Consider the following 25056-nt stretch of genomic DNA (forward strand, 5'->3'; position numbering starts at 1 on the left):
GTTGTCCTGGTGGTCTGCCTCCCCTCTTCCCAGCGGATAGGTGGCTTTTGGTTTTCCACTATTAGAAAAAGAATGCTGCTATCTCTGATCTCCTTTCTCACCTGTGCCAGGGCCTCCAGGACAAATGCCTGGAAGTTGGAGGCCAGGACACAGGTCCCCACAGCCAAGTGCTTCCACACCTTGCCAGGTGTTTTGGCAGAGCCAGGCCAGATGCCCTCCCACCAGCCCTTGCCGCACTCCCTCCCAGGACTCAGAACCGCAGATGACTTTCATTTTGGCCAATCTGTGGGGTGTGCCAAAAAACCCCAGGTGGTTTCAGTATGTGCCTCCCATGTGACTAGGGAGGCTGAGCCTCTTCCCACACCGGTGGCCAGTCCCCTTTGTCTGCCCAGGGTCTGTCATGTTCTCTCCTACTTGGTGGCTGCCATAGGTGGTTCTGTTTGTCCTGACTGTGTTGCTTAAACTGATGGGAGGTACAGTCGTCATGAGCTGTCTTTGTTTCTTGAAAACATTTATACCCTGTGCTGTCCCAGCCCTGGAGCCTGAGTGCTCACTGAAGGCCTTGATGTGGTCTGGTAGGGAGAAAGGGCCTCCCCACCAAATTTCTGGTACCCCACACCTGCCAGAGTTGGGGGGAAGGAGAGAAAGTCTCCAAAGCCCCGGGTACTGTCCTTCTCAGCAAGAATCAGCCATGCCCATTGTACTTTAACTTGCCACCAGTTGGTTGTGTAACCTTGGAGGAACCCCCTCCCTACACCCTGTGAGCAGATGCGAGGTGTATGTTAGGGGTGGGTACAGTGGACCCACCTTCCAGGCCAGGTCTCAGCCAGTGCCTCTCTCCTCAGAGAGAGCCAGTAGTCCAGAAGGAGGCTGTTGGAGCCCAGCAGACCTGGACACCCCAAGGCAGGGACCTCATCTAGGACAGCATTGCCATTGCCCTCCCAAAACGTCTCCTAGCTCAGCAGGCAGGGAGTGCCTAGTGACTGAATTCCTCTCATCCTCAAGAATTCCCTAGGATGAATGACTGGGAATTAGTAGCCCCAGAGCAAGGGGAACAGGTATATCCTGACTCAGTCACCCAGGAACCCAGCTGTGGCCAGGCCCCAAGGTCTGTGCCTGAGACATCTGCCTCCTGTTGCAGGGCCAGATCTGGCATCACCTCCCTGACCAGACCCAGCCTGACTTGCCTCTTCTCTCTCTCCATCCCTCTGGCTTGTAAGAGAGGTACCTTGCCTGGTGGGCCTGTGATCAGCCCCTGCCCCGAGGCGCCAGCCCCAGGTTCAGAGCCTGTTGCAGGCAGACATCAGTGAAGACCAAAGCACAACCTAGGGAAGAAGTGTTGGTCTCCACTCAATTCCTGGTGCCCCACACCACTCCAGGCTGCGAGCAGATCTGAGTTGCCTCCCAGCAGGTAAACAAGCCCCAGGACTGTCCACACAGGGTGTTCCTGCCTACCTTCTCTCATCAGGGCCAGGGAACATGGGGATAGGAAGAGCTGGTTTGTAATAGCCTCACTCCTTCCCCCAAGTCAGTCCCATATCACCTTCTCCCCTCTCAGGACCAGTTATGACCAGTTTTCATGCCACCGCTGCTTGTCCCTTTGCTCACACTTCAAGGAGCGTAATACCTGCTGTGTGCCAGGCCCTGGGCCAGCTGTGTGGTCATAAAGGGCTCAGGTCCACAGGCCAGCCTGCAAGCCTGGATTAGTAGTCACCTTTCAAAGAGGTGCTAGGAAGTAAAGTCACTTGGCCATGGTCCTATCACCAGTCTGTGCTGGAGGAGGGGTGTGTACTTCACTATGTGTAGTGTGGAAGCCCATGCGTTGTGGCTAGCAGCCTCAAGTCAGGGGCCCCCTGGTTCCTACACTGGGATTGGCCCAGCTGTCCCAGACAGGAGTGTTATCTGAATGGCCCGTTGGCTGGATGGGGAGGATGGAATTAGGTAGCAGTGGGCAGGGCGATGTGGGCATCTAGCCCACCATAGGAGGTGAGACTGGGATTCCAGACTGAGAGGGGACCAGTGCTAGGCTGTGGCATCAAGCAGGGATTCCCTTGGGTTGCGGGACTACACTGTCTGCTAGCCTGAGCCCCCAGGCCCTTTTGGTGTGGCTCCAACTGGCTGGCTGGCTGGGTTGTACCATTTTTCCATGGTAGCCTCCAGGCCTGTCCTGGGATGGGGCTCTTGAAGCTGAGAACAGTGACAATGGAGGATGCTACCCTGCCTGCAGTGCCACAGCAGCTGGGCCTGGCTGTGCCTGGCCTTGTTGGGGGCCTGGCAGAGAGAAGCGGCCCATAGTAGCAGTGGCAGGACCAGCACTCATTGGGGGCTTGATCGGGGGGTGCCTCCTTAGGTGACATAGCATGTCCGTGAGGCTTAGGTACTATTATCATCCTCATTGTACAGATGGGGAAATTGTTACCAATAGGCACTGCAGGCTGGGAAAACCAAAGCCCTTTTCTACCCACTGCCCCCTGGGCCATCAGAGGCCTGGCTCCTCCCCTTGGACAGCAGTGCTTATGGCTGTTTTCAGGCCCTGGGCCAGCTGTGTGGTCAAAGGGGGCTCAGGTCAGTGCCACTCCCCAACTGGTTGGCTGCTCTGGGTGCCGGGAGAGAATGCTGCCAAAGGGATGCTTGTCAAGTGCTTGTCTTCTGCAACAGCAATTGCCAGTATTCCCGACACAGTGGGCCAGGGCCCCATGGGAGCCTGGTGCTATTGTGTCCCTTTGAACAAGATGCAGAAGCCTAGGGAATAATGGCCCAAGACCACAAGCTAGCAAGTGGCCAGGCTACCATTCAAGGTCTGTCTGAATCCAAGGCCTGCACTCTTGGCCACTATGTCGTTGGAAATTCAGAGGTCACATCTAAGCTCTCTGTTCCAGCAGTGATGTCTGCTGTGGACATGTGATGGGGAGGGACAGCAAGAGTGTCAGACTGCGTCCTTGCTCCTCCTTGCCTCTCCAGGAGGTGGACTCTCTTGTCCCTCCCTTGCCTTCACCATCAGAGAGCAGGGCTGAGACCTCCTGGTGGTGAAGCATTCTGCCCAGCCCTTGGTCACCTGATGGTGCATGTCATCTTCCACTAAGCCATTAGAGAGGCCCACTCTCAAGGGGCGCCCAGGTCCCTAGGGGAGATGATCAGGTAAACAGAGCACATGATCCAGCAGCCATGGAATCCAGAGCTCACAGTGTCTTTTGAGAAGGCCCGTGGTAGATGGGAAGATCATGGGCACAGGGGCAGCTGGGCTGCACTGGCCCCAATTTGTAGAAACCACAAGTAAATCTCCTCCACATTTTGACTTCCCTCTTTGGGGCCTCACCTGGCACTTTGTTGCGCCTCCTGCCCACCTCTCCCTCAAGGCCATCCTAAGCCTGTTCAGACTGTTGGTGGAGGCCATTTCCAGTCAGGGCTTTCCTGCCAGGTGTTGCTGTGCTCGGTGTTACGGTGCTCAATGTGACTGCACAGCCCAGCCTTCCCCAAGCTCATCCCCAGCCCTGCCCAGGCTAGTGTTGGATCCTGCCTGAGCCCCTATGGGAGTCACTTTTGCACGTGTGCTTTTGGAGACAGGCCTGCCCCTCTTGGAGCACAGGCCCCATCACCTGAAAGTGAGCAGACAGTGTGAGAATGACAGGAGAGTGACGTTAGAGGACATGCCTGTGAAGGACAGAGCAGAGCCAGGCTTCTGAACAGAGGATGCAGCATGAGGCACAGTGTGGGGCACAGACGGTGCCGCATGCACATCAGGGAGGGCCTCGCAGAGTTGCATGCTATACGCAGGGGTGGGTGGCTGGCTGGCCACCACTGGACCCTGTTTTCCTGGGCCAGGTGCAGAGTTTGGCCTTTCTCACAAAGGAAGGGGGGCTGAGTTGAGGAGCGTCTTCCAGGTGTTGCATTAGCTGCCCTGAATGCACTGGAGGGGCTGGGCTGGTCCTGGGGCTGGGGCTGGGGCAGAGGCGGCAGGAGCACTGTCAACCCACCATTCCACAGGGCTCCAAAGTGCAGTGTTTGGCGCTTCTACATACAATGGCTTGTTGAATTCTCATAATTCATGAGATGTAGGTAGTGCCATTGTCCCTGCCTCGCAAATTAAGACGAGACAGGCACACAGCAAGTTTGCACCTGAGCCAGGATTTAGGTGTTCTGAGCCAGGACCCAGGCTGCCTGTGGACTGGTGGGATGAGGGGAAGCGGAGTACAAGAGGGCCGAGGAGGTGGGCTTGGGGGACCCAGTGCTCAGCCCTGGCACTCTGATGCTCAGATCTATCGTCCCATGTGTCTCTGCCTCGTGTGCCAGGCATGTGGCCCTGGGTCTGCGTGCATGTGTATGTCCATCCTCCAATGGACAGGGCACTAGGATGCCTCTGAGGGCAAGCAGTGTCCTCAGTGGAGGATGGACGCAACACAGTAGAGATGCCACTCAAGGCCGTGCTAGGATGGAAGGGCGCTGCTTATTATCCCACTCTTTCCCCAAGGGTAGTCTTAGCTCCTAATGTGCCAATGTCATCTGGTTTTCAGAAGAAATTGGGATTGATTGTGGCTTTTCCTGGGGTATCCCCATGATACCAAGTCACCAGTGGCTGTAGACATCCCACCCTGGCTGGTGAGGAAATGGGCTGGGCTTCTGCCTCTGGCCCTGCCCTTGGCTGTGACCTAGGCAGATCATCTGGCCTCTCTGAGTACCCCCTCTATCACTAAGATTAACTGAGGTATGCAGCGGCCCTTAGGACTGTCAGGGGATCAAAGGAAACCCAGTCACATAACAGTGGGAATCACAGGACAGAAAAGAAAGAAAAAAGTTTAAATTGAGGAAATATGAGCTACTTGGCTGTAGTAGGAATTGCTGCACTAGCACTATTTTTAGCATTGCTGAGATGATCTATGGGCCAGTTGCACAAGCAGAGTAAACAAAAGAAACACTTCAAGTTCTCCAGGGAAAAAAGGTCCTGTTTTTAAGAGTCTTAAAAGAGTTAGCAAACTTGTGTGGATTCTAAATGTATCCCTGAGCTCTCCTTCCTTCCCACATCCTGGGCTCTGCAAGCTTTGTGGAACTTCACAGCTTCCGGCTTGCACAGCCCCGGTGTTCAGCCTGGAGCAGGTCTGAAGCCCGCCCTGTCTGGGGAGGGGCAAGCCTGAGAGGCAGCAGGTGGAGAGGGGGTGCTTCCTGCCTGAGAAGCTACAGTGTGTCCTCACCAGTAGGAGGGGTCAGTAGGAGGAAGTACACACAGAGGAGTGGCCGGGACAAGGCCACAGGTTGCCCAGGCCCCTGCCCTGACAGGACCACAGCAAAAGCCAGGCCGCCTGCATTCACAATTAGAATTTTTTAAAAAATAATTAAGTAAATAAAACGTAAGCAGCCTTTAGACCATCATCCCTGGTATAAATTATTTTCTTGCTATCCAGAGACAGTTTTCATCTCCAGATGTGGATTCAAAATTGTGGCAAAGCCAGGATGCTTGGGCAGAGGAAGATGATCTTGTTAAGCCCTTAGCGTTCATGATCCCATGGAATCCCCATGACCATCCTGCTAGGAGGTACAGAAATCTCTGCAGACAGCGCACCCATGACTTGCCTAAGGTCATATAGCCAGTAAGTGGCAGAGCCCAGACTGGGAACCCATGTCCTGTGGGCCAGCCTCCATGCCGGAGTTTCTGCCCAGCCTATCAGAAGCAGCTGCTATTTTTTCCCTAGTGGGATGCCAGTGTTTGTATATACATCCACCACCTCAGCCCACAGCCCCCTCTGCCCCCAGCTGCCCTGGGTATTGAGTCAGGAGCTCGCTGTTTAACATTCCTGAATAGAGGAGCATTTTTCAGCATGAACTTCATTTCCCACCGCAAGTTATTTTTCAGAGGTTTGTTCTTGGAATGTATCCCAGCAGCACCTCCCTCCCTCCCTGCCTCCCTCCCTCTCTCCCTGCCTCCCTCCTTCCATCCCTGCCTCCCTCCCTCCGTCCCTGCCTCCCTCCCTCCCTCCCTCCCTGCCTCCCTGCCTCTCTGCCTCTCTGCCTCCCTCCCTTCTTTCCTCCCTTCCTCCTTGCCTCCCTCCCTCCCTCCCTTCCTCCCTTCCTTCCTTCCCTCCACCTCTCCTTCCCTCCTCTTTCTTTTCTTTCTTTTTTTTTTTTTTTTGAGACAGGGCTTCACTGTGTCACCCAGGCTGAAGTGCAGTGGCTTGCGTCATCACAGCTCACTAAATCTCGACCTCCCATGCTCAAGTGATTCTGCTGCCCTAGCCTCCCAAGTAGCTGGGGCTGCAGATGTGCCCCACCACACCCAGCGCACATCTTTTTTTGAGGGACAGGTCTCATTATGTTGCCCAGGATGGTGTCAGACTCCTGGGCTCAAACAATACTTCTGCCTTAGCCTCCCACAGTGCTGGGATTACAGGCATGAGCCAGTGCGCCTGGCCCTAGCTGCATCTTTCTCAGGCCTGTGTGTGGCAGTCTCAGCTTGGGCAGAGCTTCCTGTGCTACATGCTTTATCCTCCTAGGACACTGCTCTGGGCCCAGATGCACTGTCTGTGGGGGGAGGTACACTTCCAAACAGAGGTGTGGGACCTTCAGCAAGGCTTTGGAAAGTTGACTGAGCAGGTGGCCCACTCACATTCAGGAAAGCCTGGGCAAAGGCAGAGTCTGGGTGTGAGCAGGCAGGAAGAGGCTGAGGGAGGGCTGTGGCCACAAGAAGCTGCAGGACCTGGCAGGGGCAGGGACCACAAGCACCCCATCTTGGGGCCAAAAGGAAGAGGGGGTTGCTGTTAGAAGTTTCCCTCTTGAGAGAAGACCTGGCGGTGCCAGCACTACACTGTCCTCTCAGCCCACAGAGCACTGGGTGCTCACACCACATGGGTATTGCCCATGGAAGTCCAAGCAAGGGGCCCAGGTGGTACCTCCCAGGGCCCAGAGATGGACACTGTTGGAGTTGTTCCAATAGAAGAGTGTGTCCTTATGGCAGGGCCATATGGATTCATTCTCATGGCAGCCAAGAGCCTGGGGCTACCCCAGATTCTCTAAGGGCCCTGGCTGACTTTTGAGCCCCAGGGTTAAAGGGCACAAGCAGTCCTGAGGGCTCCCATCCTTTGCTGTGCATGTCATTAGGGTTGCCCTCTGTGGCAGGAGCCTTGGTAGGTGTGGCTGGGACTTGTAGACAGCAAGAGGGGCTCTGAAGACCATAGCACCTGGTCTAAGTCCAGCATAATCCTCTGATCTTCCCTGTGTGCTTGCTCCTGGGGTGGACACTGCCCTGTCCTCAGAGTTTAGTCCTGCTGTGACTTCCTGGTCTTGGCCCCTTTTACCTTAGTTTCTCCATCTCCAAAGGTGGGCCAGTTGGATGAGGTCAGTGGTTTTCCAGTCCTTTTTCCAGAAGAAGCCTTTCTGTCATGCCCAAATGGAAAACAGATGAAAGGGCAGCTGTTCCAGCAGAGGCAGGAAGGAAGGGCCAGGCCCCACCCGCTCAGGCTGCACCCTCCTGCAGCCTAGGCTCCTGAGCAGGCGGGGTGTGAGCCCAGTGGAGGCTGTGGGCTCTCCTCTGCCCTGCCACCAGCGGCCGTCCCAGAGAAGTCAACCCTTAGGTCAGTGGCCAGCCTCCTTTCTGGGGTGGCTTCAGTCTGGAAATTTGCCCTCTTTCCCTTTCTCTTCCCTTTTTCCTCCCTCTGCTTTCCCCCAACCCCACACACAACTTTTTTCCTATTTGGAAAGTTTAACCAAGTTGCTTCTGAGAGAGCTGCACTGGGATTGAAATCCAAAAGCAGCGCTTGGTGCCTGGTTACCATGATGACAGGCTGCAGCTGACAAGTGCTCCTGGGGACCAGGAGGAGCAGACCAAGGACTCCCTCACACATGGGCCTCTGTGATGGGTGTCCTATACCCACCTGTGAGCCCGGGGAGGATCACCCCAGCCAGCCCCAGGCTCTACTCCTGACCTGAGTGGCTTTGAGCAAGCTGGTCAGTGTTTGTAAGCCTCAGTTTCTTTATCTGCAAAGTGGGGTTGACCAGACCCACCTCTTAGAGTTATGGGGAGGGTCACGTGAGAACACTCTGGGAAAGCATGTTACTACCATGGGCCCCCAGGGCCTGCCCTGCACACAACACTGCCATTGTGTCCAGGGGACTTGTGATAGGGAAAAGGACCATGGATAAAGGCAGACATGCTACAGATAGGCTCACTGAGGTCACTGGGGGAGAAGGTGGGATGGATCAGGGCCAATTGAGAAGGCCACATGAAGGAATCGTAGGAATTTGATTTATTCAAAATACAAGTTTTGAAATGCTGATCTCTAAATATGAGTAAATAGTCTAGAATTAAGTTAGGTCAGAGCAGGTAGAGCCTCATGGCTCTTCCCTGTGGACTCCACCCCATCACTGGGCACATCACTGGAGAACTATAGAGTTCTCCAAACTCCCTTGCTGCATATGGATATTGAGTCATTTTTTAGACTGCTCAGAGCCTGCTGTTGGGAACCCCAGGCTGGAGGAAGCATACAGCAGGAAGTGGCCACCATAGGTCCAGCTCTGAGCTTTATTTCCAGGGAGGAGCCTACCTGGCTATATTCAGAGGAGGGGTGGAGGAGCCTTGGACTCCAGGCCATGCCTCGGCTTAGGCCCAGACTCCACACAGCCCGGCCAGGCAGGCACATGAGGCCTGGGCCTGATGGGGAAGGAACCTGGCCCTGCCTTACGGGTGTGGGGCACCGAAAGAGGCTGTTTTGTGGAGGCCTTTGACATGGAAGGCTGGCTCCCAAGGGCTACAGATGAGGAGCTCCTCTCCTGGGAGACAGGAGATACCTGTGCTTCGGGAAACAGTGGTAAGAGGGAGGGCTTCAACTGCTGGGAGCCCACCGCCCTTAGCTTTACTGTTTGTGAGGCTGGTTATGAGCACCACTTCCAGCTCTTAGCAGGTGCCCTGAGTGTATTACTGTGTGAGTCTCAGGGCGCTGCAGGTACAGGAAAGAGGTGGCTGCCAGTCCTCAGCAAGTGTGCTTGGGAGCTCTCCTGGAGGCCTGCACTGACCTTGCAGTTAGCCAGATTGTCAGACAGACTCAGTAGAAGGCATTCCAGGAGGGAAAACCAAGAGAGGCAGTTTGCAGCGTGAGGGTCCCTCATGGGGTAGAGGGAGGCAGCAGTGGGGAGGCCAGTCCTGAAGGGCTGCCTGCCACCACCATCAGCAGGCCGGCTCTGTCCTAGGCAGTGAAACCACCTCGGGGTGTGAAGGCCTGAGTGCTGTGGCTGCTGGAGGGAGCTCTGAGAGCAATGGACTGCATAGCTTAGAGTGCAGGCCTAGGACAGGACAGAGGGCTAGAGAGACCAAGAGAGTGCTGAGGTGGGATTGAGAAGACCCCACACCCTGGTGGCTGAGAGAGTACATTTTGGCCACAGATAATAGAGGCACTTCTGGCTCCACTGGTGGAAGAGTGCTGGGTTTGGAGTTAGACCTAGGCTAAATTCTGCTATTCTCCAGTGGGAGCATCTTGTCAGTGTGGGAGCTGGTCCGAACCAGTGACCCTCTTCCTGGCAGATGGACCCTGTCCCATTCCCTCACATAAGGGGTGGGAGGCCTTGGTGCTGTAATGGAGGGTGCTATGCTTGGGTCAAGTCTTTCTGGTTACATCTCAAAATTTGTTCCTCTAGTTTGGGGGTGACTCTGTAGGGCAAGCCCGGGCAAGTTTGTTCCCTTTCTGAGGCAACACAGGGGATTGAAGGATTTCTCCCTAGAGCTGTCATGAGGCAGTAAGAGGTAGTGGGATGTGAGCCTACTTGGGAACCCGAACGCCCTTGGAGGTACCAGCTCTGCCTAGGACCTCAGCTCTGGCTCTTGGTCAGGCTAACCCATGCCACCAGAGTGCCTGTTCCCGCTACCTGTTCAGCTTGGCCCCCTCCCTGCACAAAGGGGGTCTGTCTGACAAAGATCCTGTGCAGGCCATCCAGGGAGGACACCTGGCACAAACCATGGCAACTGCCACCATTCATGGCCTGAAACCACAGTTTGGTTCCAAGGAATTCTCCCTGCCCCCATTGCTTCCCCATGACCTTCCCTACCTTGCAACCTAGCCAGAGCAGCCAGATCCCCACAAGCCCGCAAAAGCCGTTTTTTAGGGACCAGGGGTCAGAAGATGGATTGACTGCCCTACTTTTCTCCATATGAATGTCAGATGTGGCTTTTCTAAGATCCGGGCTCCCCTCCTGAGATGAAACAGAAGCAGCTCAGCGGTCTTCCAAAGAGTGGGCTATTCTAGAAGCCCGGGCAGCAAGGTGGGGGTGGGGCTCAGAGGGGCCCAGTATAAGCATCCTGTTGCCTCAGGGGGAGGCTCTTGATTCCATCAGATCACACTTCAGGCCTTAGCTCACACCAAGAGGACTTGGAGCCTGCTGGCCAGTCGTCTCTGCCCAATCTGTTCCCCAGATTCCCTGCAACCCCTCTCTCTCCACAAAGGTCCTAACCCAGATATGGTACCCACTGCCACAAGCACCCCCTTTGCATGCACTGCCTACCCACCCCTCGCCCTCCTCATTCTCCCATCTGTCCTAGGCCCCTGCCATCCTCGCCTTCCTCCAGTGGCCCATCCTTCCTCCACTCAGTCCCCCAGGCTGTGGCTGGGTCACTGCCCATCCACAAGAGCTCTGGCATTGGTGACTGAGATCCCAGTTCTGCCTCCTGTTGATGGGGAACTGTGGGGACAGCCATCTTGGGGCATCTTTTCCCCTTCAGTAGGGCACTGGTAGCAACAACAGCCCTGTGCACACCAGGTGCCGCATGTGCCATCCCCGTGGATGTGCACGTAATCCAGGCACAGCTGTCCACTGAGATGGAGGCAGCCCCAGACTGAGGGACAGGATCCTTGAGTCGATCCCTGCTGTGGCTGACCCAGGAAGGTCATTTCTGTCTTCCTCATCTCTGCGTCCTCACTCATGGCTCACACAGAGCATTTGGACTCAGTGACATCTAAAATTCAACACAGGCTGGACAATTTCTGAGTAGCAGAAGCTCTAGCCTGCAAGAATCAAGTGGAGCTGTGGGCATCAGGACAGGATGGTTTTTGGGGGGTCTGTGGGTCTAGGGAGGAGAAACGCACTTCACTCTGTCTGGACCGTTGGGGAAAGGAGAGGAAACTGGCTGACTTGGAACTGTAAGGCTCAGCAGTCTCTGCTGTCACACTCTAGGTAGAAAAATTGCCAGACACAGGTCACACAGAGCCAGTGTCCCACAGCAGGGAGGCAAGTAAGCAGCAGCAAGGCCTTGTGCCTCCAAACCAACTGGAAGCTTCAAAGCTCCCAGGCTGAGAACTGGGACTGTTAACGCTGAGGAACATTCTTGCCATGGCAAGAAAGGAGCCAAGGCCAGGCACGGTGGCTCACGCCTGTAATCCCAGCACTTTGGGAGGCTGAGGCAGGTGGATCATTTGAGATTAGGAGTTTGAGACCAGCTTGGCTAACATGTTGAGACCCCATCTCTACTAAAAATACAAAAATTAGCTGGGCATGGTGGCATGTGCCTGTAATCCCAGCAACTTGGGCGGCTGAGGCAGGAGAATTGCTTGAATCCAGGAGACAGAGGTTGCAGTGAGCCAAAATTGCACCACTGCACTCCAGCCTGGGCAACAAAGCAGAGAGAAAAAAAGAAAGGAGCAAGGAGAAATCTACAGGTCTGCACCCACTCAGGCCTTGGAACGGATGGCTATAGGGTGCCACTGGGGCTATGAGGTCCCCTGGGCAGCTCAGCCGACAGAACCTTTGGCAGCAGCCTAGCTCTGGCATCTGGGCCTTGGATTTGCAGGACCAGAAGCCCACCACCACTGGGGTGGGGGGTGTGAAGGTACTTACTTGGACCAGCCAAGTGAGCCAAAGGCCAAGCATATATTTCCAAGGAGGGTGTGACCACTTAAGCAGGCTCCTGCTGGCCTATGGGTGAGCATAGCTGGGGTGGCCTGGTCTCCTGGGCTCCTTAGGTTGGCAGAGAGCTGCAACTTCATAGGCCTTCAGGGGTGGCCCTGAGGTGGGTAAGCAGTTCTCTCTCTGGGGCAGTGGTCAGAGGCTTGTGTCCTGGACATCCAGGTGCTTTGTGGGTAATTAGGACCCACAGGGTTTTCCTGCATAGGGTGCTGACAGTGCCAGTAAGCGCAGCTCTTTGAGCCCAAAGAATCCTCAAGGATCAGGGCAGGCAGTCTCACCAGCCTCTGATTGTCATAGCACTATCACATGACGCTCCAGGGACCTCTTGGTATGCACACAAGCACTTCCTAGGGGGTTGGGGGGTGACAGGGTAAGGCTCAGCTTAGTGAAGAACCTCCATGCTCAGGACCTGAGTGTTTTTACCTGTCAGACATGGCAGTATCCATCTGATGGGGCTTTGGAGAGGGCTGGCACAGATACAGGCACAGAGTGCAGGGCATCGTGTGGTGCTGGGAGGGGGACTAAGGGAGCTGGAACCCACAAGGCCTTGGAGCCCAGCTGGGAGCAACATTCTCCCAGGGAAGTCTCCCCAGAGGCTTTACTCAGCAGAGGCTTAGCACAGAAGCCCTGAGCCCCCCTCTTCCACCACAGGACTCCCTCCTGCTGTGATAGCCAGGCACTGGGACCCCAAGCTGCCCAGCCCATTCTGAGCCTCAGTGTGTTCATCTGTGCTGGTAGGTGGAGTGGTGCCTGTGGATCCCTTCTTTGGCAACGTGTCTGAGAGAGCACCTATCCACTCTACTCTTTGTGTGGGAAGGCATGCGCGCTAGGGAGAGCTAGGTGCTGCCCCTGATGGACCTGGAGGCCTCTGGGATGCAGGGGACTAGTTTCCACAGACAACACACAGTTTCTTCCTGGCCTGGGTGTGATGAGCAGATGTTCTCAGCTTCCTTTGGTCCAATTTGATCTTACAGGAAGTAGATAAGGTATGAAGTAAGGTCATGAGCTGTGCAAGGTGTGAGTGTCCCTTTGGTCCTCGTGTCTGTGCCAGCCCTGTGGATCGACAACTGGGAAGAGTGGCCCAACTAGCTCTGGAGCCAGTCGGGCCTTGGGGACAGGTCCCAGCCATAGTGGCCTTATTGCTGTGTGACTGCACCAGTGTCCAGTCTTTCTGAACCTGTCCCTATGCGTGTCTGTCAAATGACTATATGAATGTAGGTAGATGGCAAGGGGCTGTTGTGGCTTGAGCAACATGCAGATTTAGAACTCCTTGCTTAAGACCGTGACCATGGTGAGGAGCCCCTTGTCCTCACACAGCCTTGAGGTGGCTTGTGCTCATTGTGACTCCCCTGCAAGTGAATGATCTCTAGGTACCCCAGCCTGCTTCTTCTATGTCCCCAGCAGCAAGTCCAGTGCCTGGGAGGGAGCAGTATCCCTCGAGGAGATCCTGAGGCACTGCCTCTTGAGTTCCTCCTGGAGGGAAGGAAGGAGGGCAGAGAGTGTGACATTACCCAGGCTGAAGGAGCAGGTTGGACCTGAGGCCGATTTGGACTAGGGGTACCTGGAAGGGGCACAGAGTAAGCCTCGGAACGCTGGCTCCAGGAGCCAGCCCAGGGGTAGGCCAGGTGGAAACCAGCCAGCTCAGAGAGGAGATGTCACTAGGACAGGTGTCAGCAGGATAGGGGCCAAATGGGTCTGAGGCCCCGGGTGTCTGTGGAGGGCGGAACGGCGCTATGTGATAAGAGAGAAGCTCATGGGGGCAAAGGGTTGGGGGTGGGTAAGCCAGGGCTTGGGGCAGCATCTCTCTCATCTAGCCCGTGCAGGTTGGCCCATCCCTGCCTTTCCTTGGCCTCCCCTCAGCTGGAGTGGGAGGAGCAGCCGGGAGTTGGTAGACTGTCCCAGTGCAGCCTACCTTCATGGGAAATCAGGAAGATGCTGTGTGCACACTGGAGCTGTGAGTGCCAGGGGCATGGCCGGACGCTGTGAGTGAGGCCCTCCCCTCCTGAGCCTGTTTCTCATCTGTAGCAGGGTACAGTACCCGCTTCCAGGCAGGAGAGCAACCCTCCCTGAGCTCTGCAAAGCTGCTCATGTCCTGGGGATGGGGTACTGTTGCTGTTCTTGGAATACTGAAGCTGGGGGAAGGGGTGTCCTGAGAGCTGCCTGGCTTCCGCCCAGCCCTACTACTCCCAACCCTACCCCTCAAACCCAGTGCTTTCTCTCTGGGCCTCACAGCCTAGCTGGAAAATGAGGCCCCTTCCAGCTGTAAAACCCACTCACCATGGCATCTCTTTTTTGCCCTCCGCCCTGAGGACATTACTCCAGCAGTCTTCACTGCAGCCCCCCTGCCCAACTGTAACAGCAAGGACAGCTCGGCTGTGGCCAGTCGTTTCCCCCACACACCTACACTTCTGCCTGCCACAGGGCACTACTGGCACAACTCCAGGGGGCGCCGTTCACCTAGGCACCGCCTGCAGAGTGGGGGATAACCCTCACACACATTTGGCCACTGCCATCCCGGCCTGCCACACTCCTGGCCACCCCTACACCATGCTCTCTGGGGCCCCACAGCTTCCTGCAGTGAGAGCTGCACCCGCTTTGCCCGGCAGCGGTCCACAGCCCGCCACCAGCGGCCAGTCCAGGGAACCGGAGAGGATTGGCCGGCAAAAGTCAGTTGCGCTCCTGGGCCCGCTTCCAGGCGAGTGCCGGCGCCCCGTCCGGCCGCGCCTGCCCCGCCCCGGCCCGCCGCGAGCGAGAGAGTGAACGAGCCTCCGCGGCCATGGCCCGGCGCCCGCTCTAGCTCCACTGCACAGATGCCACGGCGGAGCCGGCGGGTAGGAACTTGGCGGGGGCGGGGGCCGGGACTAGGGCCGGGGCTGGGGCTGCGCGACCGCCTCGCCTCCGCTGCCCGCCTGGGTCTCCACTTTGCTGCGCTTTTGCTCTATCTTCCCCTGGTGGGCTCTGGCGGCCGCCCCCCGCCTCGGCGCACCAGGCGCAGCAGGAAGCCCGTGGGCTGTGGTTTCCCCGGCGCCCCGCAGAGGAAATCGGTCGGCGGCGGGGTGCTGCGCCCCCATGCCCAGGGCGGGCTGGCACCCAGTTCAGCGTCAGGTGGGCGGCCAGGCCGGCTTGGGCGGCGGCGCGCGGGGGCGGCAGGCGCTGGTGAAGCCCGCACACGCGCCAGCGCATCCAGCCCTACCAAGCCCGGGGCTGGGAGCTGGCTCGTGGGGGCGTGCGCTGCGCGAAAGCGAAAGCCGCCCGCCAGAGCAACTTTGCGGCGGAAGGCGCCGACGAGGAGCTGTGCCGTGCCGCTCTTGGGGATGGTGAGCTGGCCGCCCGGCCGGGTGGGCAGCGCGTCCGGGCGCGGTGCTTCCCTAGCTGTAAATAGGTGCTGTGCGGGGACAGGAAGATGGTTCCGGCCCTTTACAAGCACCGGCCCGTTATGTGCGCTGGGCTAGGACCTTGCCCCGCAGCGGAGTGGGAGGAGGAGTGGGGTTAGGGGTAACGGTTGCATGGGATGGGGGGTGGGCACAGAGCCCACAGCAGAGTTGGCGGCGTGGCTCTCCCATGCACTTGGTTGTTTGTCGTTTCTGCTTTTCCCGGGAGGGGGAGGGGAGGAACAGCCCGGCAGTTCTGGGGACCTTAGCGCTCGACGTCTTATTTGGCAGGAGAGGCTGGAAACGAGCGGGCGCCAGCTGCAGGCAAATTGCAGGCTTTCCCAGCCCTTGCCTGCAGAGAGAATCATTACCTGTGGATGGCGCGGGGAATCCCTTGCCCTCAGTAGCCCTGCCTGGAGAGACAGGACCGCGTTGTGGGGGGTGGGGTGTAGGAGTGGGCGGAGGCCAGGGCGCCCCTGGTGGCCTGTGTACAACCCTGCGGCCAGAGAGGCCCGCCCTGATAGGTTTGTGGTAGAAGCTGCAGGAACTTCCTGTCCCTAGGGGTGTTCAACCTGGCCTGCTTCTGGGGCCCCTTTCCTCCCAACCTTAGGGGAGGAACAGGACTGCGGGAGGGGCCAGGCCCTCACCTCCTCAGGGCATCAGGAAGATAGGGAGCTGCTGGTCTGGAAACTCAGTCCTACCTCTAAAGGCTTCGGGACTCCTGAGTAGGGAGGCTCCAGAAGGGGCAATCTGGGCCAGGGCTCGGAGGGGTGCTGCCCAGCCGGCCTGGCTCTGTCTGTGATGCTCATCTTCCTTAAGGACAAGCCGGGTAGAGTGCAAAGAGCATGATAGGCTTAGTTCGGCTGTAGTCTTGGCTCCCTGCTGGCTGGCTGCCCTGGAACAAGTCTCTCCCTCAGCAAGGTGTAAGTGAAATCATATGTTAAAGGAGCTGGGCAGGCAGCCTGTGAAGACGGTTGGCCCCAGGAGATGAAGTTTGCCCTACACGCCCCACGCCATCCCCTCCTTTTCCTCCAAGCTGTTTCGCCGTTTTGGTGACTTGTGTGGGTTTGTGGGTAACGGGTCTCCCCAGGACTGTGGAGGATTTTGGAATTTTCCCGACAGCTGCTCCTGACCTCAGGGCCAGATTCCATCCCCTTCCTGGCTCCGCTTGAGGTGCTTAAGAATAGGCTGGAACCAGGAGAAAGTTTTTATGATTCTCTGGGGGGCGGGGAGGCCCCTAATCTCCTCTCCCAGCAGCCCTCTCTGCTGAGAGGCTCCATCGCTCTCTAGCTGCAGCCACCCACTCAGCAGCTGGCCCTCAGCTCAATGCAGTCTGCTCCTACACCCTGTGCCCACTGCTCTTGGGAATGGGATGCCAACAGGCTCCCCGCCCTCGCCTGTTCCGAGCACTGAGTCACCACGACACCCGTGCCACGGGGGATGCTGGAGGAATCCCTCCACCAGGGGAACGGGCTCTCCCTTGGTTGCTCACAGTGTCGTGTTTTCTGTGAACAGAGCTGGCAGAGTGGAGCTCCTCCAGGAAGCCTGCCCACCCGTCTTACCACGGGCATACAGGGTTGGCTTGGGGCTAGGAGGGCCCAGGAAGATAGGACACTCACCCACTGTGTTAGCTCTGGCACCCAGGACCTGCCTCCTGGAGACCAGCCTGCTGCTGTGTGCCCACTCTCGTGGTCCCCTCTGGGTGATCTATCTTGAAGAGAGGGAGAAAAGCTTTGTGGAGAAGTATGTTCAGCCCAGCATTCTTCATCAGAATCCTTAAGTCCCAGAGCCAGATGCTCACCAGTAGCCCACTTCACTGTGCAGTGGTCATGTTGAATGATGTTTCTGGTGATGCGGGAAAATACACGTACTCTGTGGTCAAAATACCTGTACTGTATTTGCTGAGTGAAAAGTCAGGATTAAAATTACACACTTTCTGCTCAGGATGCTGCGGGTGATGGGGAAGACTCTGAGGGAGTCACTACTATACCCTTGACTTGGCTGCCCATTTCCTCATCTGCTTGGCCGACGCTTCTTCCTCTGGCACCAGCTGCATCCTGGTTTTTTTCTGGCTTTCTTCAAAAACCCTCCACATCTCTTGCTCTCCTAGCCCATTACTTCTTGTTCCAGCCTCTCTCCTGTCCCCTCACCCTGGATCACTGGGAAGTTGGGCTTCCCCAGCATCCTTGAAAGGGATTTATCTGTGGCATAAACTCTCCAGTGCCTACTCAGGGCTAGCCTAGATGTGGCACTAGGAACATGAGGGAGGACAAGACACTTTCCCTGCCCTCTTGGGAATCAGAGTCACCTTAGGGCTACACCAAGGGCAAAGGGATGTGGAGGCCGGGATTTGTGGTTTTTACCTGGAATACTACTTTTCTGGGCAGTCTGCCGGCAGGACGCAGGGGCCCGTGTCTGTCCTGACTCTCTCTGCCTGTGGGCTTCTCTTCCCCCCAGGGGCTTCAGGAGTTCTCTGAGATGTCATCTTGGCTCACAGGTCTTGAGTCTCCCAGGAGGCCAGGCTCTGCTCAAAGGCCTTGAGGTATAGGTGTGAGCCAGAGAGATGCAGCCCTCCTGCCTGCTCCACCCATCTGTTCCACCCTGGGGAGCCCAGAGTCCAGGGGACTGTGGCAGGGCAGCTGTTCCCATCCAAGACTCAGGCCCTTGAAACTGGCTGCTGACATCAGAAGCTGGGGACAACCCTGCAGGCAGTGTCTGACCAGGCCGGGCCAAGCCCAAGAAGGCCCCTAGCAGACTCAGGCTAGTTTGGATTGGACAACCTGGGTGAGCTGGAGAGGAAAGAGACTGCTCTGTGAAGTAGATGACCACCTGCCCAGCTGTCTGCTTGCTCCCTTGTCAGGCCAGGTGCCCTGGGTCTCCCAGGTGGCTCCTGACACCTCATGGCCTGTTCCCTCTTCAGCACCTCTGTGCAGCGCCCAAGCAGCTCCTTCACAGCCATTCTGGCTACTCTCAAGTATGGTTCCTCCCTCTTCTGCCGTCTTGCTTGAGCCTCACGTGGCATCCCAGCTAGGCATGGCCCTGGGAATGACAGAATGGGGCAGGGGGTTGCATCTGAATCCTGTGGGTGTGGCAGCAGGGGACAGCTGGAAAAGGCCAGCAGAGAGCTTGCTTAGAGGCCATTTCCTGCAACATTGCCCAAGGGACTTAATTATGACAGCCTGAGGCACCCATGGTGCTGGTGGAAGACACTGGCCACCTGCCAGCCACCCCGTCCACAGGCAGGCATTCCAGTGGCAGCCTGCCCCCGCAATGGGCTTTTGCAAGTCTTAAGAGGCACCTTTTCAAAACCGAGGTGAACTGGCATCACTGCATTCTCCATGCTTCCATTTCTACATCTGTAAAACAGGGAGGCTGCCAATTTCTTGTTCCTCTGAGTGTTAAGCAGGGGTGTAGGAAGAGACTTGAGGTGGGCGAGTCTGGCCCCTGAGTCCTGTCCTACTTTGTGTCACTAGGCAGCCTTGGCAGGTCACCTGAATTCAGTTTCCCTCTCTGGAAAATGAGGGGTGAGTTGATTACATACTCAGGCTGTCCCTCCCAGTGTAGACGTAGGATGAATCTCTATGTCCCTACTCAGCCCACACCTGACCCTCGTCCACTCTGTGACAAGCTCGTGCCTTGGGTCTGAGTACTGTTCTGACTGGCCTGCTCCTCTTGCTCACCCTTCTTTCTTGCCTTGGAATTTCCAGGGGCACTTGTTTTCGTGAAGAGCCTTTGCCTGTGCCCTAGAAGTGGAGGAAGCTCTAGAAGGAGTCATGACTGAAAGGTGGGGTCCGCAAAGGTGACAGATAGAGCTGGGAACCCTCAGCTCAGGGAGCCTTAGAACAGCCTTGGGCTGTGCCACTAAAAATGGCCCAAGCAGTGACCCAGCAGCCAGCAGTGGGGTTTACTATGAGAACCAGAACAGTGTTTGAATTTGTGGCCTCAGGCTGTCGGTCCCCGGGTTGGCCCTGGCTGAGTGAAAGGCTGTGTCTGGCAGAAAAGAGAGCCTGTGCCCCTCCAGGAGTAAGCTCCCCTGAGACCATAGTGTGCTGGAGACAGCATGAGCCACGAGCCATGGGCCTGGGCATGGCCTTGGCCTGTTGGCCGGGAATAGCAGTGTTCTATAACGTCAGGGACACTTGTCACCTCTAAGTGGTGCCACCTGCCAAGATTGCACAGCCCTCGTGCCCCCAGGCACTTCACCCTGCTTCCCAGCCCCCTCATAAGTGGACAGGGCAAGAGCACAGGCTAGCCCAGCAGCATCCTACCACCTCCACTTAACCAGCTCTCAGTTCCCCCGGGAAAGTCTTCGTGGGTTCCCAAATCATAGCAGTCATGCCCTCCCTCTGTGTACCCCTAGGCTCACTCTACCATGGGACTCAGCATTTGAGGCTCTGTTTCCTCAAGAGCAGTGGGAAGACAACCAAGTCTTAAGGCTGTAGGCAGGGTTTGGTAACTTGTATCAGGCACTCAGCTTAGGGTCTGGGGCTTCATAAATTATTCAGATTGTTAAAATCTGTCTCTGTGACCTCATCTGCCAGTGAGGAGCCTAGAGCTGTTCTGAAGGGTTGGGGGATTGACTGAGATGCTTGGAAAGAGATGCTTGGCACGGAGGGGAAGCCTCAAGCACAATCTCAGTGTCTTTAAGTCCTCAGAGGCTACTGGTATGCACCCCCAGCTGCCCTCAACTCTGTAAGCAGGCATTATCCCAGCCACTCTGGCCATCAGGGAACCCAGCCCTGGTGACACCAGGGCCCAGGAATCAAATGGGGCAAATCTGAACACAGCAAGTGTGCCTGTGGAGCTGGGAGAGGTGAGGCAAGGGGTACGGCCAGAGCAGCAGGACCCAGGGCTGAGGGAGAACTAGGAGAGGGCCAGAGGAGACCCTCCTCGCGGCTCCCCTGCTTCTCTCAGCTGCTACTTATGGCCCCTGCCCATCTATGATCCTGCCTCTGCCTTTCCCTCAGATGCCATGGGGGTGTTGGCCTGGTGCTGGCTCCCTCCACCTGCCCTCAGCCAGGCCTCTTGGTCACTGCGGCCCATGCCCTTCTTTTCTGTCCCTGGCTTAGCTTTACCCAAGCTCACCCTTGGCACATTCTCCACACCCTCCCTGAGGCCCGAACATGAGCCCCTGGGCTGAATGCAGTGGGGCTTCTGCTGTTGCAGTTGGAACCTGGCCATTTCCCTTCCTCCTGTGTGGGCCATGGTGAGGAAAACCAGGTGAAACAGGGGCCGTCCCTTGCACCTGTCCCACTCCAGGAGACCCTCCTCAGCACCCTGGTTCTCTAGGAGCTTCATAGCCCTCCGCAGGCCCGGTGTTAGAGGGACAGTGGAGGGAGAGGGCTGCCGTGGCTACTGCCCCTCTGTGGGGGAACCGCCGTGTCCAGGTCATCCTGGGGCTGCCAGTATCATCCTTCTCATTGGGTCTCTTGCTGCAAACACAGAAGCCCAGCTCCACCTGGTGTAGGCAGAAAGCCAGTTGGCTTGCTACCACCCTGCTGGCTCGTGACTCTGCCTGGTGGCTTCACTCTTCATACCAGCTTTCTCTGGAGGCCAGCCTCATGGCCACAGGAAGTCCCCTCACCCTTTGGGAAGTATGTCCATCTGCATACTGCCCCAGGCCACAGAGAAGAGGGGTTATTCCTAAAGGCTCTCATTAGGAGGGGAAGCCTGACTGGGATCCTAGGGCCCATCTGCTGGCTGAATTCCCATGGCTGGCGGTGGGTCTCAGGCCTGGCCAAGCAGGCAAGGGGGCCAATCCTGGGGGCAGGGAAAGGACAAGCCCACAACAGAAGGGGCTTCTGGGAATAGTGCCCAGTGCAAGGTAAATAAAGATAGGAGTCCCCATACTGGGGCATGTGAATGAAGATACGGTGAAGAGATGAACAAGGGCACACTAGCTGGCCTGACCCTGCCTGGGAAACGTGCCCTTCAGCACACTGTTACCAGAAAAAGGCCAAGCAAGATGCCAAAATGAAACCAGAGCACATGCAAATGTAAAATGCTGCCTTTCAAGCCTCTCAGGGCTGGCTGGGGAAGTTTTGAGAGTCACGATAGCATGGGGGTGGCCAAGCGGGCGGCGGCGTGTATGGTTCCCTTCTGATTTTCCGTGGACTCACTGCCTGATTTGTTTGGTCTTCCATCCTTTCTGAGATCAGCGGTGTTATGTTACGAAAGGAAACAGAAGGGAGATAGGGATCCAAACTGTGCTGGTGTGTGTGATGCAAATGAGACCCTTCCTCACGGGTGTGTCTGTTGGTGTCTAGGTGCCCTGGGAGGTGCAGGGATGGGAGGGTCTTCAGCGGGACATACTGCTGCAGCGGATGGAGACAGAGGAGACAGTGTCTGCCCACTCTGGCGCCTACTGTAGACAGACCCTGTCTGTCGGAAAGCAGGTGTCTTTTCATAAGCTGCTTCAGGATCCACGTCTGCATGGTAGGAAGATGCAGCATTGATGTTTGCTGCCCTGGATGTGGATAGCTTCAGTGCCCTGGTTTTGTCCTCTTCAGGCACTGCCAGGAGGTAGAAGGTGGCTGCTGGCCTCCACACAGTCCCCCAGCCTGCGGGTGGACCCTCCATTGTCACAACAGGAGCCAGTGTAGAGGCCACAGGGGCTCAAGGCTGTGAGTTTTAAGCTCCTCTCAGGCCTTAACAGCTCAGGGCTGGAGGTGCCCTGACTTCCCTCCCAGGGCTGCTAGAGCATGGTGGGTCCACACCTGTGTACAGATACTGTGGACAATCAGCAAGGACCCATAGGGACAGGGCCCTCAGAGGGGCACCACCTAGACATCCTGCAGTGGTCCCTGTAGCTGGGGGCCCAGGTCCCCAGAATCCTGTACTGCAGCATGATGTGGGCCAGGCCCCATGCCAAGGAGAAAGCGATGTCACTCATAACCTTGGTCCATTCTGGGCAGCAGTTTCTTCAGCGTGTTGGCTGCAGGGACCCATCTGGCAGCCAGTTCACTTATTCTAGGCCCCTGAGGTCCCACCCCAGAGATGGGCCTCCTTAATGCCTGTTTCCTCATCACTCACTCCCTCCATCATCTGTGCTTTCCCCACACCCTGCCTGGACCCCGAGTAGGTGTCAGATGCCATGCTGGTCACTAGGACACTGCAGGGAACCAGACCCTGGAGCTAGTGATAGGTAGGGGGTGCCCAGTGCCGCAGCAGGTAAAGCAGGGACCAAGGGAGATGATGGGGGATGCTCCCCAAAGTCAACTTTGCCCTGGTTAAGCCTTCAAAGAGGAGTGGGGCAGGATGGCAAGAAGTGGGAAGAGGGAGGGGGACCCCAGGCATCCCAGGAGCTGCAGATGATTGGGCACTGCTGGAGAGAGTGGGTGAGGGCAGAGCCTGGCCAGAGCTTCCCTGCAGCCTGCTTTGACTCAGCAGTTCCACCTCTAACAAATGGTCTGGTGGCTGGGTAAGCACCTGTGCAGGGAGGTGTACACACTGGGCCTCTCACTGTCTGTCTTCACGTTTGATCAGGCCCCACCTGAGTGCATCCTATAGGGGACAGGTCCAGCAAACATATGAGATAAAGCCATACAAAAGAAGAGGCTGCAGAGCAGTGGGTCTGTCGATCATTTGCTGCCACTCATGAGAAGGAAGGGGGTGGGGATACACTTCTGTCCTCCTTGGGACAGTGAGAGGGGTCCAAGAAGCCCCTGGCTGGGCAGTGTCCCCTTTGGCACTGTGGCAGTTTCCAGGGGACACCAGACAGGGTGTCCCCGAGGCTCCTGCCACAACCACCCCCCTCACACACCTGTGCCGTCCATCCCACAGGGCATCTGGCGGATCCCCGTGGACGAGATTGACCGGCCGGGCAGCTTTGCCTGGCACATGAACCGCTCCATCGTGCTGCTGCTCAAGGTGCTGGCCCAGCTGCGGGACCACAGCACCCTGCTGAAAGTGTCCTCCATGCTTCAGCGGACCCCAGACCAGGGCAAGTGAGTGCAGCCACCCTGGACACAGCCTGGCATGCTGTGTGGGTCAGGGGCACACCCACCCCAGGCAGCCTCTCCACTGCTCTGGCCCAGCTGTGAGGACCACTGGCTGGGAGCCTGGACCAGCCCTTCATTCTCCTTGGGGGCCTCTCTGTCCCAGTGTCTAGAACCTAAACAACACTTCCCGCCCCCAGGCACCCTGGGACAGACACAGCCTGTCCCCACTGATCCTGGTTCCACGTTGAGATTCTGGACTACCCAGCCTTTCCTTTCCTCCTGCTTCCCCCAACTCAGGGCTCTCGGGGTGCTGTCAGGTTGTAGGGAAAACAGATGTTCAGAAGATAGCTGTGGTTCCCCAGACAAAGGCCAGTAACAGTGGGGTGAGCGACAGGGGTGCCTGGGCCTCAGTGGTAAATAGGGAACTCTCTGCCAGAAAGGGCAGGACAGACAACAGAGCCATCTGTTACAGCTGCCATTTACAGAGGATGTTGGGGGCATCCTGGAAGAGACGCAGCTCAGATGTAGATGGGCCTGGCCTGGAGGCCTCACCCCGTCAGGTGGGCTGAGCCTCCTCCCATGCCTGCACTGTCTCACCCTCTGGCTGTCTCACTCACCTACCACTTGCCAGCTGATGTGCCAGGAGTTCAGGGGCCTCCAGCTGGGGCCTGGGGCACCCTGGAGCCAGACCTGAGGGAGCAGCTATAGGCTGCTGAGCACAGCACACAGGGTGGGCCCACTGCAGAGGGCCCAAGGGCAACAGGCTGGTGACGGGTCAGGGGTCTACTGGCTCTGGATAGAGGGAGCTCAGGGGAAGCTTCTAGGAGAGCAACCCCAACAGATGGTTAGTTGGGACACTGAGGAACCAACAGGCATCCTCAAGGCAGGGATGGGCAGTGGCCACCATCCAGCAGTGCCATGTGGTGTCAGATGCCCTCCTGTCCTCTCTGACTACCACTGTATGACCGCAGGAAGTATCTGCGAGATGCTGACCGCCAGGTCCTGGCACAGCGGGCCTTCATCCTCACTGTGAAGGTGCTGGAAGACACGCTGAACGAGCTCGCAGAGGTATGCCACCTGTGTCCTCCTCTCCTCCACGGCCCATGAACACACTTCCAAGCCCTTCCCAGGTGGTGGGCCCGATCCCACTGTTTGCACACCCTTAGGCAGGATGTGCTTAAGGGTCCCCATCTGTGAGATAGCACCCATCCTGTCTCTTCCTAGGCAGGGAAGGTCAGCCGTGGTAATGAATGCACATGAATTCAGTGAGGCATGGATGCACTTGGTGATTAGTAAGAGCCATAGTGACTCCACGAAACTGAGCTCCCCAAGGGCTGTACCACCCAGGGCGGGGTCCCAAGCCCTTTCCCTGGCAGGCTGACCAAGGCCTGTGAGAACACCATGTGTGTGCATCGTCCCTTTTCAGCCTTGAGGCAGGTGCAGCAGTGCCTCCTTCTCACAGCTGAGCACCTGGAGGAGGCCAGGGAGGTTAAGCAGCCAGCCTAGGAGGTGGGGCTATTGGGAGTTGAGCCAGGACTGCCTCCAAAGCTTATGCCTGGTAGGGCTGGCTGTGGCTTGGTACAGGGCATCAGCTTGAGCCTGTTGGGGAGGAGTCCTTGCCAGCCCCCAACCCAGGCCTCGTGCATTAAGAGCCAGGAAGACTTGGCTCTGCAGCAAACACGCTTGGTGGCCCTGGGCAGGTCCCCTCCCATAAAATGCCCAGAGCTACCCAGAGTTCACATCATGAAGTCAAAGGGGAGCTGGGCAATGCTGCCCCAGCTCAGCCCAGGCCTGTTATTCAGAAGCAGTGCCACCTCCAGAGTCCCGTCAGCCCCTTGCTACCTGGGAGAGTGTGGTGGGGCAGCCAGAGG

General features: G+C 57.1%; 1 protein-coding gene across 3 annotated transcripts in view; it reads left to right on the forward strand.

Annotated features, from left to right (window-relative positions):
* CABIN1 (calcineurin binding protein 1) overlaps positions 1-25056 on the forward strand; it is a 160912-nt gene that overhangs the window by 123677 nt on the left and 12179 nt on the right. For all 3 annotated transcript variants that reach the window (XM_030815976.1, XM_030815975.1, XM_030815977.1), the window contains exons 30-31: positions 23028-23191; positions 24157-24253. In XM_030815976.1, the coding sequence (XP_030671836.1) occupies positions 23028-23191; positions 24157-24253 (261 nt within the window). The remainder of the gene's footprint in view (positions 1-23027; positions 23192-24156; positions 24254-25056) is intronic.

This window comes from Nomascus leucogenys, chromosome 7b, assembly GCF_006542625.1.
Source record: "Nomascus leucogenys isolate Asia chromosome 7b, Asia_NLE_v1, whole genome shotgun sequence".
NCBI lineage: Eukaryota > Metazoa > Chordata > Mammalia > Primates > Hylobatidae > Nomascus > Nomascus leucogenys.